This window comes from Oncorhynchus mykiss, chromosome 16 (genome assembly GCF_013265735.2).
Source record: "Oncorhynchus mykiss isolate Arlee chromosome 16, USDA_OmykA_1.1, whole genome shotgun sequence".
Taxonomy (NCBI): Eukaryota; Metazoa; Chordata; class Actinopteri; order Salmoniformes; family Salmonidae; genus Oncorhynchus; species Oncorhynchus mykiss.
Genome location: NC_048580.1, coordinates 51,963,775 through 51,980,350, shown reverse-complemented (window position 1 = coordinate 51,980,350; position 16,576 = coordinate 51,963,775). Strand labels below are relative to the sequence as shown.

The 16,576-nt window shown below is 44.4% G+C and overlaps 1 protein-coding gene across 20 annotated transcripts; it reads right to left on the bottom strand.

The window, feature by feature from the left end:
* Positions 1-772: 772 nt before the first annotated feature.
* cdk11b (cyclin-dependent kinase 11B) lies at positions 773-16,521 on the bottom strand. Of its 20 annotated transcripts, none has more exons than XM_021566336.2 (21): positions 16,391-16,484; positions 15,720-15,756; positions 15,205-15,338; positions 14,642-14,781; positions 14,308-14,486; positions 14,029-14,179; positions 13,422-13,600; positions 13,146-13,280; positions 12,937-13,035; positions 12,619-12,726; positions 12,418-12,492; positions 11,992-12,218; positions 11,683-11,773; positions 10,009-10,130; positions 9,686-9,791; positions 9,280-9,401; positions 8,953-9,060; positions 8,411-8,527; positions 5,379-5,527; positions 2,168-2,357; positions 773-1,957 (listed from the first exon to the last, which is right to left on the bottom strand). In XM_021566336.2, the coding sequence occupies exons 3-21, from the start codon at positions 15,313-15,315 to the stop codon at positions 1,865-1,867; spliced, it is 2,502 nt and encodes an 833-aa protein (XP_021422011.2). In that variant the 5' UTR covers positions 15,316-15,338; positions 15,720-15,756; positions 16,391-16,484; the 3' UTR covers positions 773-1,864. The 20 variants fall into 20 exon arrangements, with proteins under 20 accessions (XP_021422011.2, XP_021422020.2, XP_021422024.2 ...); XM_021566345.2 differs by having other exon boundaries at positions 14,308-14,435; XM_021566349.2 differs by having other exon boundaries at positions 14,029-14,176; positions 14,308-14,435.
* Between the last annotated feature and the right edge of the window lie 55 nt (positions 16,522-16,576).

Genomic DNA, 16,576 nt, shown 5'->3' with positions numbered 1-16,576 from the left:
GCAGGAATGTCCACCAGAACTGTTAAATTTCTCGACCATAAGCCGCCTCCAATGTAATTTATTCAAATTTGGTAGTACGTTTAACCGGCCTCACAACCGCAGACCACTTATAACCATGCCAGCCCAGGACATCCACATCCGGCTTCTTCACCTGGGGATCGTCAGACCAGTCACCCGGACAGCTTATGAAACTGAGGATTTGCACAACTGGAAACTTTCAGCACAAACTGTCAGAAACCATCTCAGGGAAGCTCATCTGCGTGCTCTTCGTCCTCACCAGGGTCTTAACCTGACTGCAGTTCGGCGCCGTAACCGACTTCAGTGTGCAAATTCTCACCTTCGATGGCCACTGGCACACTGGAGATGTGTGCTTTTCTCAGATGAATCCCGGTTTCAGATGCAAACAGCGTGTATGGCGTTGTGTGGGAGAGCGGTTTGCTGATGTCAACGTTGTGAACAGAGTACCCCATGGTGGCGGTGGGGTTATTGTATGGACATGCATAAGCTAAGGACAACAAACACAATTACATTATATCGATGGCAATTCGAATGCACAAATATACCGTGACGAGATCCTGAGGCCCATTGTCGTGCCATTCATCTGCCGCCATCACCTTATATTTCAGCATGATAATGGACAGTCCCATGTCACAAGGATCTGTACACAATTCCTGGAAAAAATGTCCCAGTTCTTCCATGGCCTGCATACTCACCAGACATGTCACCATATTTGGGATGCTCTGGATCAAAAATGTGTAAACCAAAAACATTGTTTGCAGTCATATGAACTGTTTCGACCTTTATTTAGATATGAAACACCTACGACATCCAGCTAGTTTAGTTATCCTTTAGGTGGCCACAATGCTTTGCCTACTCATTTGACACATCAGGTGTAATACTCCACAGAAGGGCTTTAGAGGGGACTCGCAGATAAACTGATTAATGCATGTCAGTTTCTGCTGATTCTAAGGAGTACCCATACGAGGGAAAGTTTTTCAACTGTTCCAGTCCGAGCAGCCAGCCGTATCCCAAGAATGAGAATGTAAGGTTTATTTTCCTCTAGCTAGAAATCAAATAACTTGATGGTTTAGTCCTAAAAATCATGAGCCACTTCAATAACAAAGACAATCAGGGGCTCTTTCCCCTGAAATGTGCTGAGACATAGTGTGCAGGGCAAAGGAGGACATCACTCTTGGACGGTTACTATAGAGCCGGGTTCAAGGCTGGAATTTTTGTTGGACTCGACGTCCTTTCTTTTTTTCTTTGGCAGGCAGTGTGTGGTGCTGTTTGCTTAGCTCAGACAGCATTTATAAATGCCAGCAAAAGAGTTTTACATTTTATTTCTAGCAAAAACATGTCCTGGTATGTTAGCCATCAGTCACACAGTTAAGTCCTTACAATATGATGGATTGACATGGATCTAACGCTGCTTCATTATTATACAGTAGCTCCAGTACTCAAAAAATACCAACCACTTCAAATCTGGTCCTTTTCCGCAGTGTAAAAAAAAGACGGAAAACAAAACAAAAAGCCAACATGAGCTAAGCTACTGACAAATTGTAGTTTGGTTTCGATGCACTTGTCAGAGTCGAGAATGTTAAAAGAAGTGACTGTTTAACTGTTGGGATTCATCCATACGGAAAGAGACATTAAGCGGATTTGTCCGTTGTTCATGTCATGTAATGACATGTACCCACACAGGGTCACAGTGAGGGCAGTAAGCTGACCCCTGACACTGGAGGTCATTCCCACAATAAGCCCAGCCACATTAAAACCTACATGTCCCATGATTCATTGTCTGGTCAGGTGACCATGCTAGTCTCTCTTTTTGCATACACAGGGTGTCCTGTCCTCCATGTGCAGCTCAGAACTTGAGGCTGAACCCTGGGCCCACAGCAGAAGCCCCTTGGTTGCTGGTGGTCAGATGGAAGCCGGTGTCTTTCAGGTCATCGTCACCCTGGAGAGACGACAAGCCACACACGTTAGCTGATGAGGTACATTGCTGTTATGCCACGGAAATAATGTATTCTTGAAACAGAAGTAGTAAGCAGTGGGAGGATGTCTCGACTACAGAGTGCTGTAGGTCTATAATCTGTGTATGACAGAAACTGAGCTCAGATGTTAAACCCTGGTCAACATAAGGATGTCGAGTTCAACCCAGCCTCACCAGCTGACTGTAGCCCAGGCCTCCCTCGGGGGGGCGCGGGCTGGTGCCCCTCTTCACCCTCTGTTGCTCGCTCTTGGCGGGCCAGGTGGGGAACATGGACGGGTCGATGGGCTGCGGCGTCTCCCGGAAATACTCGTGCTTCAGTGCCTCATCTGACAGGATCCTCTTGCTGGGGCAATAGGTGAGGAACCTTGGGGAAAGGGAAAAAGTCAAGGCCAGGGGTGGCAGAGGTCACTGAAAACAGCAGCACTTCTGCATTAACGCTTTCATAGAGCACATGGGGTCCCTCTCCATAGTCTAAAGCGGCATCCTTTCCCTCAGCTGAACACATAGGGTAAGTGAAAGCAACAAGCCTGACAATGAAATTGACCTTCCGGGATTAATAAAGTGGTTTGGAATTGAACGCCTTCCAAGAGTTATTTTACATCATTTAATGGGGAGGTCGGGTAACAAATTGTGCACGAGCACAAAACACCACATCTGTCGTTTAGTTCCCTTTGAATCCACGCCAGTCATTTTTACATGGCAGGAGAGTAACAATTCCAGCCAGAATAGCCTACTGTTCTTTGTCAAACTCCAAAGTCCTCTCATAATACTAGACCTGTGCTAATCAACATCCCTGTGTTTTGAGAGAAATGTCTGACAGGTGAGAAAGTTTGACAGGTGTTGCTTGCGGTTTTGCGCATGAAAACAATAACTGAGTCGATAAATTTAAGTAGTTCACAAATTATATTTGAAATGGCCGACATGTAGCCTATCAATGTTTACAGTGAATGCTTTTGTTTATATGTTTTGTGCATATCGAATATTGCCAAATGCATCAAAATTGCGCCTATTTAATGCAACCCTTGATGTTAATATTTACGCTTAAAATCACACTGCCAAAGTCATTACATTTTGGTGCACAAGAATTACATTCATTTCCAATTAAAACGCTGTGTTTGCCTTGCAGACGCAGTTGCAGTGCGTTCGGTGTGGAGCATACGTTGGATTTATCGAACGTATGCGTCAAACTGTATGCTTATATGGCTTGACAGAACTGGTAGCAGAAGGTGAATGTTGAACTTTTGTTGCATACTATTGCACAGTGACTCTAGGTGTGATCTAAGCGTAAGACTTTCTCATCCATAGATTTAAAATGCATCGCAAGTGCAATTGCACTGTTCAGCTCACATCTGAAGGCTGGGAGGCATTTAGAACGTACTGCGGAACACTAAAATATCCTAAAGATTATGATCACACTTCCTCAATTTAAATATTATCGCGACACCACACAAAAGATGGTTTCTAAACCAAACCAAGCTTGAGTTATCACCTGGACATGTTGAAATACTGTATATTCACGGCTAGAATAAAAACCTCCGTCATAACTGTCAATATATTGAAAAAAAATTATTACAGGGGGCAATTTGGAAATAAAATCACGTCTGAATTGTCCTCTGGAATAACAGACATTCTGGAGTAATAATTACATAACCAACGTTCTCTAGTAATACTAATCCTGTGCGAATAGCTATTCGGCCATGTGCACGCGATGCATACACATGTCACGTAAAAGAGAGCGGGGGTTGAGGGAATAAGGAATATTTTTCCTAAACAAATGAGAGATTTTTTTTTCAGTCAGAAATGTGTAATTATGTTGCAACTTCAGTAACACGGACAGCGTGATAAACACTGATGTTCTATGGTGGTCACTGCAACAGGGAGGAGAAAGACAACGGGTGCTGGTCAGTCACTGTCTTATTTTTACACAGCGCAGCAAGCCCAGCACAATCAAATCAATTGCTGGTCGGACTCCCTCTAGTCATTTGTGTCTTAATTATTTAATCTTGTGCTTAAAGCATCAGACAAGCTCAGTGAATATAGTTGATTTGATTAAAACGCATAGGATGTGTCAATATATGAAAAAATACCAATGGATTGGTCGAAATAACTTCTTTTTTTTGTCAGGGACATCCCTAATTGAGATGCATACTTCATCTGCAAGGTCATCATTCAGGTCACAGCACTAAACTCCCCCTACAGCCTGGTGCCATGGAGGAGTGTGATGTTCCAAACTGAAACAGGACTGCCATGTCCACCCAGAAAGTCTACACACTCAATGAATAGACTTACGCCAGTCCAGTTCTGCGGCTGAAGGAGGTCCAGCCTCCAGTCCAAACATAGCTCACAGGGGGTCAGGGTCTAATGAGACGGCTAGCAGCCACTGGCCAGGGGTCATTGCACTTCCTGGGTCATGTGACTGTTGCAGCATTCCACTCAGTTGGACTGGTGTCAAAGTTTACCCAAAAGCTGACCCCAACCCCTCCCTTGGCCATACATGGCCACCCATTACAGGTGTGTGACGCAAATAATAGGGGTGTGAATGTTTAAACTAAATTGAGATTTTTTTTTCTCTTCTAAACGCTAACTGAAAAACAATTTCTCACAAACTAAGTCACTGTGCTGTTATCACAAAACATATTCCTAGGGAAAGTTGTGTATTTAAATAAAGATGAACTTAAGGATACTTTGGTAAATATGCGAGACACAGATCACCAAGACATATGCGCACGGTTCTTTCTGCCTCCCTCATCCTCTCTCCATCTTGCTGGCTCGCCTGCTACTTTTCTTTGCCGATGATGTGAGTGTGTTCAGTCTTCGGTAAGTTGCGTGTAAAATATCCTAGCATACTCATTTATGATAGGCCCTGCTTTAATGCAGTTGTGAGACACACACAAGCCAAGATGAAGAAAAAAAACAAAGCTGTGAAATGAAATACAGGTCTGGAGGAGGGCTGAGGTACTTTGATGCAACGCCAAAAGGCTACTTCTCCATCCTGTTTATAGTCAGCTTGCCAAGAGTGCAGTGACTGAAGCAGAAGACATGTGGAGCATATCACAAGGCAGACCTGACAGCATACACACATTACATCAAGGCATAGCAATGCTGATGTTAAACCCCCCCCGAGTAAAGACCACATCGGCACAGACACACACAATAGTCTTTCAGGTTGATGGATAATTAAGAATTAGGTACAACAACAAAAAATGCATTCTCTCACTTTAGATACTTGAAATTCAACCTCAACTGAGCAGTGTAAGTCTGAGGTTTGGTGTAAAGGTGAGTTAGGTCAGGTTTTTTTAATAGGTTAGTAATGAATGGTGTTGTAACTAAACATGCGGTTGAAATGGTTAGGGGTAAGTGCTAGTCTGAAGTTGAGTAGACGTACTTGTTCATGAGGTCAAAGCCCTGGTCTGAAAGCAGGGCTCCGAAGCGCTTGCGCATGTTGTTGTAGGGGTACTCTGTGAAAGTCATCTTCTTCACGGCAGGGAGCTCGTTGTAGCCCGGCCAAATCTTCTCGCTGGGCGACCCCAAGTCCTGGTGAGAACACGCATCAACACAGAGTTATTATGTGTATATGAGGGGTGGTCACCATTTTGTCTGGTATGTTCAGAACTGCTAAGTGAGGAGTACTGGAGCACATTCAAGACCACATATTTTAATCTGAGTTTTACGGTTTAGCCCAGTCAGACAAGCGCCACAGACAAGACCGTTATGTCACACTGTCTAAAAGAGACTGGGTCATTGAACCGCAGTCCCTTTCTGAAAAATAGATTGTGACGTCAAATGAAATCCATTTAATCCGACTATATTATATTCCTAACTCTGCAACCCTAAGGGGAAATCAAAAAATTGCAAAACTTTTACGGACTACTATTACAGACTACAAAAGGGAAGCACAGCTGCGAGCTGCCCAGTGACACGAGCCTATCAGATGAGCTAAATAACTTCTATGCTGGCTTCGAGTCAAGCAACACCAATTTGCATACCGCCCCAACAGATCCACAGAAGATGCCATCTCTATTGCACTCCACACTGCCCTTTCACACCTGGATAAAAGGAACACCTACGTGAGAATACTATTCATTGACTACAGCTCAGCGTTCAACACCATACCGCCCTCTAAGCTCATAACTAAGCTAAGGACCCTGGGAGTAAACACCTCCCTCTGCAACAGGATCCTGGACTTCCTGACAGGCCTCCCCCAGGTGATAAGGGTAGGTAACAACACGCTGATCCTCAGAGGCCCCTCAGGGGTGCGTGCTCAGTCCCCGCTTGTACTCCCTGTTTACCCATGATTACATGGCCAAGCACAACTCCAACACCATCATTAAGTTTGCTGACAACACAACAGTAGTAGGCCTGATCACTGACAACGATGAGACAGCCTATAGGGAGGAGGTCAGAGACCTGGCCGTGTGGTGCCAGGATAACAATCTCTCCCTCAACGTGATCAAAAAAAAAAAAAGAGATGATTGTGGACTACAGAAAAGGAGGACGAGCACACCCCCATTCTCATCGACAGAGCTGTAGTGGAGGAGGTTGAGTGCTTCAAGTTCCTTGGTGTCCACATCACCAACAAACTACATTGCTCCAAACACACCAAGACAGTCACGAAGAGGGCACGACAATGACTATTCCCCCTCGGGATACTGAAAAGATTTGGCATGGGTCCTCAGATCCTCAAAATGTTATAAAGCTGCACGATCGAATCATGACTGGTTGCATCACAGCCTGGTACGGTAACTGCTCGGCCTCCAACCTCAAGGCACTACAGGAGGGTAGTGCGTACGCCCAGCCAAGCTTCCTGCCATTCAGTACCTCCATACCCGGCGGTGTCAGAGAAAGGACCAAAAAAATTGCCAAAGACCCCAGCCACCCTAGTCAAATACCTTCTCTCTGCTACCACACGGAAAGCAGTGGCAGAGAGCCAAGTCTAGGTACAAAAGGCTTCTTAACAAGCCATAGGACTTAACAGCTAATCAAATGGCTACCCGGACTATTTGCCTTGTCCCCTCCCCCATTTTTACATTTTGTACACTGCTCCTACTCTGTTTATTATCCACGCAGTCACTTTACCTCTACCTACATGTACATATTACCTCAACTAACCGTTGCTGTATATAGCCTGTGTATAGCCTCGCTACTGTTATTTTATTGTTGCTCCTTAGTAAATACTTTAACACATTTTATTTTCTTAAAACTGCATTGTTGGTTAAGGGCTTGTAAGTAAACATTTCACTGTAAGGTCTGTTGTATTCGGCACATGTGACAAATACAATTTGACTTGATTTTGATGGCTAGTTTACCGTCACTCTGTGGTCCAACTCAAACTATCTCAATTGGGTTAAGGTTGGGTTGTTGTGGAGGCCAGGTCATCTGATGCAGCACTCCATCACTATCCTTCTTGGTCAAATAGCCTTTACACAGCCTGGAGGTGTGTTGGGTCACTGTGCTGTTGAAAAACAAATTATAGTCCCACTAAGCGCAAACCAGAGGAGAGCATATCGCTGAATGCGGTGGTAGCCATGCTGGTTTCCATTGGTCTAATGTCCATTGTTCGTGTTTCTTGGCCCAAGTAAGTCTCTTCTTATTGGTGTCCTTTAGTCGTGGTTTCTTTGCAGCAATTTGACCATAAAGGCCCGACTCAAGCAGCCTACTCTGAACAGTTGATGTTGAGATGTGTCTGTTACTTGAACTCTGTGAACTATTTATTTGGGCTGCAATTTCTGAGGCTGGTAACTCTTAATGAACTTATCCTCTGCAGCAGAGGTAACTCTGGGTCTTCCTTTCCTGTGGCGATCCCCATGAGAGCCATTTTCATCATAGCGCTTTATGGTTTTTGCGACTGCACTTAAAGTTCTTGAAATGTTCCAGATTTACTGACCCGTCTTAAAGTAATGATGGACTGTTGTTGCTCTTTGCTTATTTGAGCTGTTCTTGCCATAATATGGACTTGGTCTTTTACCAAATATATCTCTTCTATATACCACCTCTACCTTGTCACAACGCAACTGATTGGCTCAAATGCATTAAGGAAAGAACTTCCACAAATTAACTTTGAAGAAGGCACTCCTGTTTATTGAAATGCATTCCAGGTAACTACCTCATGAAGCTGGTTGAGAGAATGCCAAGAGCGTGCAAGCTGTCAAAGGCAAAAGGTGGCTACTTTCAAGAATCTTAAATATATTTTGATTTGTTTAACACTTTTTTGGTTACTACATGATTCCATGTGTTATTTCATAGTTTTGATGTCTTGACTATTATTCTACAATGTAGAAAATAGTACAAATAAGAAAAAACCCTGGGATGAGTTGCGGTGTCCAAACTTTTGACTGGTACTGTAGGAGTGGGGTAAAGTGCTATTACGTTCCAGACAGTATGAAGTAAAATGGGACTTCTTGATCAAAATTAGCTAACCTTAAATATCTTGTTAATTTGGTCGATTTCAGATTTTCCAGGGAAGAGAGGTTTCTGGGTAAGGAGCTCTCCAAATATGCAGCCCACAGACCACATGTCCACAGCTGTGGAGTACTCCTGTGGAGAGAAAAACACACGACAAAACCACAGTATTCCAAGGAACAGACAGCACTACATGAGTCTGGGTTGGAGTGTTTAGTCTGGGTGAGGACAAGCTTTGACTTGGTGCTATGTGTATGCAGTCTTGGGATATGTTCAGAACCATACTTCTACAATATTTGAAGGTGTACGAAGTATGTGTTGTGATGTCTGGGTGTTGTAAGGTTCACAGTCAGGCAGGGACTTGTTTAGGGTTTAGAATGGCACCATTTTGACTGTAGAGGGTCTTTGATGTTTGAGACATTTTGACTCAGTTGCTTTGCGTCTTTGTAGACCAGAGGTATTCTGACAGTATTCTTGTGTCTCTGAATACAGGTGTGTAATCTCGTTCATCATTAGGATTTGGGGAGGGTAAACTGATCCCAGATCAAGTTCTGACTCACTTTGGCTCCCAGCAGCAGCTCTGGAGAACGGTACCACAGTGTCACCACCACAGGTGTATAGGGCTTCAGGGGTGAACCATACTCACGGGCCAGACCAAAGTCCCCCACCTAGAAGAGCGCAACAAACATTTCAAAGATGCCTATGAGGCAAGCACACCCTCTCACGCACATTATCATCATTATTTGTTGTCATCAGCAAGCCTAGAGCCTAGAATTTCTTTATCCGAGCCATGGATGACCTAATCCTCATCTGAAGTTCCCAACCCACAGTGGTTTTAATATAAATGGGACATAGCATAATACAAAACAAGAAGACATCTATGGCACCTTAAGGATCCCCTTGTGACTGAGCAGCAGGTTGGAGGTCTTCAGGTCGCGGTGGAGGATCCAGTTGTCGTGGAGATGGCGAACACCTCGCAGCAGTTGGATCATCAGGGTCTTCACTTCACCTGAGGCCAAAGAAAAAGAGGAAACAAGAGACATGAGTTCATAAACATTAGAACAATCCTTTAAACCCCAGACCACATCGTCTGGGAAGAAGTACTAACCCTTTTGGTAGTATGCTCACCACAGAAGCATGACAATATTTGCTAGGTAAACAAAGGGAACCCACCAGAGAACACGTTTCATTTCTATTCCAAACAGAGTACCACTTACCTAGCCACATGATATGGGAAAATGGCTGGTGGACATTTGCATGTAGTCCAACTCAAACTGTATCCCACAAAATTACCTGGCAGGAAAGGCTGTTTCATGGTCTCCATCAAGCTCTTCAGGTCGTGCTCCACGTAGTTCATAACAATGTAGATCTTGTCCATGTTGCTTCCAACAACAATTTCCTGACATGGGAGAAAACGGGATTAAGTACGAGTTCAGCTATCACTAGTATACATTGCTCGTTTATCAATTTTTTTACTTGAATTTCTGCTACACTTTCAGATGAAAGGAGCTAAACAAAACAAATGTCTAAATATTGGAGGGGGGGCTTCCTCTAAATCAGGTGTGTGTCGCCCACCGTAGAAATAGAATACCAATATTTATTTCTATGCTCCTCACCCTGACAGTGACGATGTTGGGGTGCTGGGCCTTCAGAATGGTGTTGATCTCTCTCAGAGACGTGATGGGGAAACCTTCTTTCTCCTTCTCCATCTTCAAACGCTTCAAGGCCACAATCTCATCTGAAAGGGAAAGGTGTGTTTTAGTGTGTGTCCAAGTTCAGGGATTGGAAATGGATTGCAAGGTAGCCCACAGTGACTTCGGAAAGTATTCATACCCCTTGACTTTTTCAACATTTTGTTACGTTACAGCCGTATTCTAAAATTGATTTGTTTTTTCCCCTCATCAATTGACACACAATACCCCATAATGACAAAGCAAAAACAGGTTTTTAGAAATGTTTGCAAATGTAATAAAAAAAATCACTTAAGTATTCAGACCATTTACTCAGTACTTTGTTGAAGCACCTTTGGCAGCGATTACAAGCTTGGCACATCTGTATTAGGGGAGTTTTTCCCATTCTCTGCCAATCCTCTCAAGCTCTGTCAGGTTAAATGGGGAGCGTTGCTGCACACCTATTTTCAGGTCTCTCCAGATATGTTTCATCGGGTTCAAGTCCGGGCTCTGGCTGGGCCACTCAAGGACATTCAGAGACTTGTCCCGAATACACTCCTGCGTTGTCTTGGCTGTGTGCTTAGGTCCGTTGTCTTGTTGGAAGGTGAACCTTTGCCCCAGTCTGAGGTCCTGAGCAGGTTTTCATCAAGGATCTCTCGGTACTTTGCTCCGTTCATCTTTCCCGACTTGTCTCAGTCGCTGAAAAACATTCCCACAGCATGATGCTGCCACCACCTTGCTTCACCGTAGGGATGGTGCCAGGTTTCCTCCAGATGTGATACTTGGCATTCAGGCCAAAGAGTTCAATGTTGATTTCATCAGACCAGAGAATCTTGTTTCTCCTTGTCTGAGAGTCCTTTAGATGCCATTTGGCAAATTCCAAGCGGGCTGTTATGTGCCTTTTCCTGAGGAGTGGCTTCCGTCTGTGCACTAGCATAAAGACCTGATTGGTGGAATGCTGCAGAGATGTCCTTCTGGAAGGTTTTCCCATCTCCACAGAGGAACTCTGGAGCTCATTCAGATGACCATCGGGTTCTTGGTCACCTCCTTGACTAAAGCCCTTCTCCCCGATCGCTCAGTTTGGCCGGGCGGCCAGCTCTAGGAAAAGTCTTGGTGGTTCCGAAGTTCTTCCATTTAAGAATGATCGAGGCCACTGTGTTCCTGGGGACCTTCAATGCTGCAGACATTTCTTGGTACCCAGATCTGTGCCTCGACAATTCTTTCTCGGAACTCTACAGACAATTCCTTCAACCCCATGGCTTGGTTTTTGCTCTGTCATGCACTGTCAACTGTGGGACCGTATATAGACAGGTATGTGCCTTGTCAAATCATATCCAATCAACAGAATTTACCACAGGTGGACTCCAATCAAGATGTAGAAACATCTCAAGGATGATCAATGAAAACAGGATGCACCTGAGCTCAATTTCAAGTCTCATAGCAGAGTCTGAATACTTATGTAAATAAGGTATTTCTGTTCTTCAATTTTTAATACATTTGCAATTTTTTTGTGTGTAGAATGAGGAAAACAATTAATATAATCAATTTCAGAATACGGCTGTAAAGTAACAAGATGTAGAAAAAGTGAAGGAGTCTGAATACTTTCCGAATGCACTGCACCTGTTTTTTTGTCCTTGGCCCTGTACACCACACCGTAGGTCCCTTCCTCGATACGATTTAGACACTGGAACTCCTCGACACTGCGACACCCCTGGAAAACCAATGTCAATCAATACGTCTCTATACGATTTGCATGTGTGTACAGGTCTGGGTCAAATATGTTTTTGTTTTCTGTTAAATACTTGAGCATTTTTTTGAATATTCTAATGGGCCCCAATATACATGGTAAGCTAGGTCAAGCGCACCTCAGGTGTTTGAAATAAAACAAACATGTATTTGACCCAGGTGTGTGTGCTGCCAAACACAGACCTGTAGAGCTGGCAGGTACTTGGGCAGCTCCTTCTTTAGCTCCACAGGGGAGATGGGAGGAGAGTCAGGGATGTAGTTCTCCTCAAGTTCAGGGGTGGCTGAGTGGGAGTGAGACACCGACTGGGGGGTGACATCTCCCTCCCCTGCTTCCTCCTCCTCCTCCTCCTCGTCCTCTTCCTCCTCCTCTCCACTTTCCTCAGTGTCATGGTCAAATCGAGACTCAGGCACTGGAATGGTTAATGAGGGGACAGTTATAACTTATAGAAAGAGGACAAAATAGCATCTAGCAGCTGGTTGAGAATACCTCCTAACATTTTTAGATAAACAAGCTTCAAGACCAGTCAAAACAAACTTTATTCTTAGACATGACATAATAATACACGTTGAAATGACTGCCACCAGACAAATGGAGTACAAAATGCCTACCTGGGGCAATATGGTTGCTGTTCTCTCTTTCTTCCTCAAACTCTTCCTCAGACCGCTCATCTTCACTCACGTCACCTGAAACACAGACAATGGGTGGGTCCAAGCCATGTCACCGTGACAACACTGTAATGGTAGTCCGGGATAAGACATGTGCACGATCACGCACACAATCACAATAACAGAGACATAAATTCAGCAGACCTGCAGTCTGGTCAGATTCTCCTGAGCCCGAACCCGATTCCTCTTCCTCTCCCTCTCCCTCGCTGCTAGATCCATCATCATTCTCCTCATCAGAGCCTGACCCTGAACCTAGGAAAGAAAAATCCACTCCGTGTCACCGCCAAACTACCCACATTAACATAACACAAGGAGAAGTGTCTTGACTAAATATCTATAACAGAACTCCGCTACTGATTAAACATCAGTAGGAGTGTGCTTTGTTTTCATTCCTTTTTTGTTATGCCAATCTGGTGTAAAGTGACAGTGGGGTATGTTGCGACTGTAAATGAGTGTGTCTACCTAAGGAGGACTCTCCTGTACTGGTCTTCCTCTCGTTGTCACTGATGTCCTGGAGGTCAGAGAGAAGGTCCTTGTCCTCAGGCTTCTCATCCTTTGCCGCTGGACAACAAACACAAGCACCGCATTATAAGTCATGGATTTTATTTATTTTGAAGCTAACTACCATCAAAGCAATATTTTCTAAAAACAACTTGATTGGTTAGTCTCACCACCAGTTCTGTGTGGCTCGCTGTTTTGCTCCAGTCTATCCCGGGGAGTCTGGTTGGGGTTGGGGCTGCGACTGCGGTGGCTCTGTTTGGGCTTGTCACCGTACTCATCGGGCAGCGCACGGTGGTGGGACGGAACTGTCAGAGGGGGACAACAGATTTAGCTTCCTTCACCAACAGCGTGCCCTTACATACATCAAAAGACGTACATCATTCACACACACTCTAAAGCAAAAACTTTAACCTTGTGTGTGTGAATATGCATTTGTGAAGCCTGACCTTCTCGTCGCACCTCGCGCTCTTTCCGGCGCTCCTCTGCCCTTCTCTCCCTTTCCTTCTGCTCACGCTGCTCCTTCTGCTGCTGCTCGCGGAGCTTGCGGTCCCTCTCGCGCTGGCGCTCCACCTGCTCCAACCTGTCCCTGTAGTCCGGGGAAGACGGGGGAATCCTGTCAGGAGCTCTCCAGAAACCCAAAAGCCACCCACCCCACACCGTTAATGTCTGCTTCAGGGAAGAGTACAGTATACAGTGTGACAGGTAACTGCACAGTAAACGTGATGACTGAGCAGTGATTGAGGATCTGCAAGTTTAAAAGTAGACTAAGCAATATGACATCACAAGACAGTGGGGCGATACGCATTAATAAAAAAATGCTGATGTATTTTTTGGGTAGTCTTTGCTCTTGAAACTTTTGTTCCAACTTGCCCCACTCTTGGGGGTCATATTCTGATAGAGGTGTACAGTATGAGATGCCACTGATTAACAGACATGTTGAGAACTTCATACGTTTGAACACAAGTGATTTGTTCTGTTGTACATATTAGCTAATACAATCCACGCTAATACACCCAACTGTGTGTGTGTATGGTCACAGTAGTCGGTGGTCACCTCTCTCTGCGGGATTGTGCTCTGGCCTGTTCCCTGCGTTTCTGCCTCTCCCAGTCTCGCCGGGCCTTGTCCTGCTCCTCCCACTGCCGCTTTCTGCGCTCACTCTCCCTGTCCTTGTCTTTGTCTTTGGGCCGAACGCGTTTCCCTGCTGCTGTGATAAATACAAAATGTGATAGAGTGCTAATAGGTGCTACATATGCATAAATACAGTTTAACACTACATGATCCAGTCCCTATGAAGCATTCTACAGCGATACACGTCCCAGGAAGGCAACGTACCTCCTTCAGCAGAGTGACTGCGGCGGCGTCTCTTGTCCTTTCTTTTCTCCTCCTTTCTGTGGTGAGATTTGTCTTTTCTGGTAATTTGCTGGGGAGGCTTTATTGCCAGCGATTCATCCTCTTCTCCCCTGGAATTGGGAAGACTGTCTAGTGCCAACGACTCAACAAACAGGCTGCCCCTGTGCATAGCAGGGTGGCGTTCAGTTGGGACAAAAATGGGAGAAAATGTATTCAAAAGGAATAAGTTCAGTTTTGAAACACATTTTTTCTCCATTATCTGGCCCGCCTGAACGTGACCCTAATTCCCACAGCTCTTTTTTCGTATCCTCTTTACCTGTCCTCTGTGGAATCTTCCCGTATGTACGGGGAATTCCGGATTGTTATTTCCATTTTTTTATCCCGTAGTTCTCCTTCTTCCGGAGTGTCCCGTTTGGCTTCCCGATCATCCGTCTGTGGAACAGGGCACGGAACGCACTGGACAAGACATGAGAAAGAGGGGACATTATACCCATTCCCCCCCAAAAAACAGTATGGTAACCATAACAATGATTGATTGCACATATGGTAAGATTACAATAAAGTTTGAGTCACTGGTACAGGTATAGCTCTAGTCTGTGATACATTTTGATAAACATGATCTAATCAAAATGGGAACCAGCATCCTCTGATGGGGGAAGAGAAACAATGTGCCCCAAATCAACCCCTAGACCATCGTCAGGTGGAGATCTGAGCTATCGGATGTGTGTAAGCAATATGGCAAACATTTCACCTAGTTTATCAGGGGGAAAGGTGGAGCCATTTCCACATTCCTTATCCCAATCTCTTTTCAGATCTCCCCAAGTGTATAGGGGGTACTAGGGTCAGTTTGGGGCACCACAGAATCTCTCTTCCGTTTACATTTTTCAGACGTTTGGGCTCCGTACTCTCCTCCAGCTCCCGTCTGCGTTTCTTCTCTTGGAGAATTTCGTCGAGTGTTTTCACTTTCCAGGTGTCCTTTTCGTCCCCCATCAGCACCCGCTCGCCACCGCCTGCTACAGAGACAGAGACCCCCTGCTTCAGACTAACATGGAGGGCAATGGAAGAGCAGTGTGCACTGGTGTCATGTTAGTGGCAACTGTGGTATTCATGTGCTAATATTTCCTTTCTGTCCATTAGGTGATGTAGGCCTGCATGTAGCCTTTGGACAATACATTCCACAGTTCAATGCATGCATGCGTTTCATGATTTGCGCAAAGGTGTACATAGCTACACACACTATTTCACACCTCGGGACAAGAGGGTTGTACGAATAAGAATTTGATGGGTTATAATAGTCAAGATGGGTCTTGCCCAGGATATAGAAAAAAAGGTCCCATCGTATAAGGGTTGTATGGGAGAGGCTCAAGTTTGTAGCCTATAATTTCTGTTGTTACCTGAGTAGCGTCTCGTATCTTATCCATAGCAGTTTCACTGGTACAAAATAAAAAAAAAATCCAAAAATGGAAGGAAAACGTCGGTGTGATAGAAGGGGGAGAGAAGTCATACGTCCAAGTCAAAAAGAGAGATCTACACACACGTTGCGTGAAACCGCACTGTGTAATGTTAAATGTGAACTGAATCTATGAAATATTACTCCCCGACACTCCTTACATTATAAGTATACAGCATAATTAGCTTTAATTCATTAGTTAGCTAGCTAGGCCCGTTGTCATAAATAAACCAACTCTAAACGTTACGTGATACCAATTAACGTACTATATCTTACAGCTAACGGTGGCGTAAGCAAAATTCTCAATTACTAGTAGCTACTGTATACTAACCCGTGGCGGTCGTTAGTTAACATCTGAAAGTGTACCTAGCTGCATGCGTCTTGTAACTAGTAAGCTAGTCCGTTGCAGTCAGAGCCATATATATATAGAGAAGCTCTGGTCAGGTGCTAACGTATGCTAATAAGCTAACATTAGCATTGGCGAGAAATTAAGGCGCTGATGACAATAGGTTTTAGTATAATATAGTATATATTTGTAATTCGTCTCCTCTCAATAAATCTGAAGAGGGTTAACTTAACTTTTTAATCCTTTGCATTACAAATTATTAAACAAACCTGAAATATACTCCGCGCAATCTTGGACAACCGGAAGACTCAAACGCTTCCTTCTTCTTCTAAAGGTCATACAATTACTTCCAGTTAATATTTCTTCGCTGGTTTTTAAAGCTAAGAGAACACCTTACTGCTATCACCTGGACAGGACTTGAAACTGTTTCTAGGTGCAAAACGACAGATACAGTA

Bases quoted from the DNA above. Each gene is read 5' to 3' on its own strand.
- cdk11b (XM_021566337.2), bottom strand. From the start codon at position 16,460: ATGACCTTTAGAAGAAGAAGGAAGCGTTTGAGTCTTCCGGTTGTCCAA. The intron at 13,281-13,421 runs GTCAGGCTTCAC...CCCCTCTGACAG, and splicing joins GCGCGAGGTGCGACGAGAAG to TTCCGTCCCACCACCGTGCG. The intron at 1,958-2,167 runs GTGAGGCTGGGT...TCGTCTCTCCAG, and splicing joins GCCTGGGCTACAGTCAGCTG to GGTGACGATGACCTGAAAGA.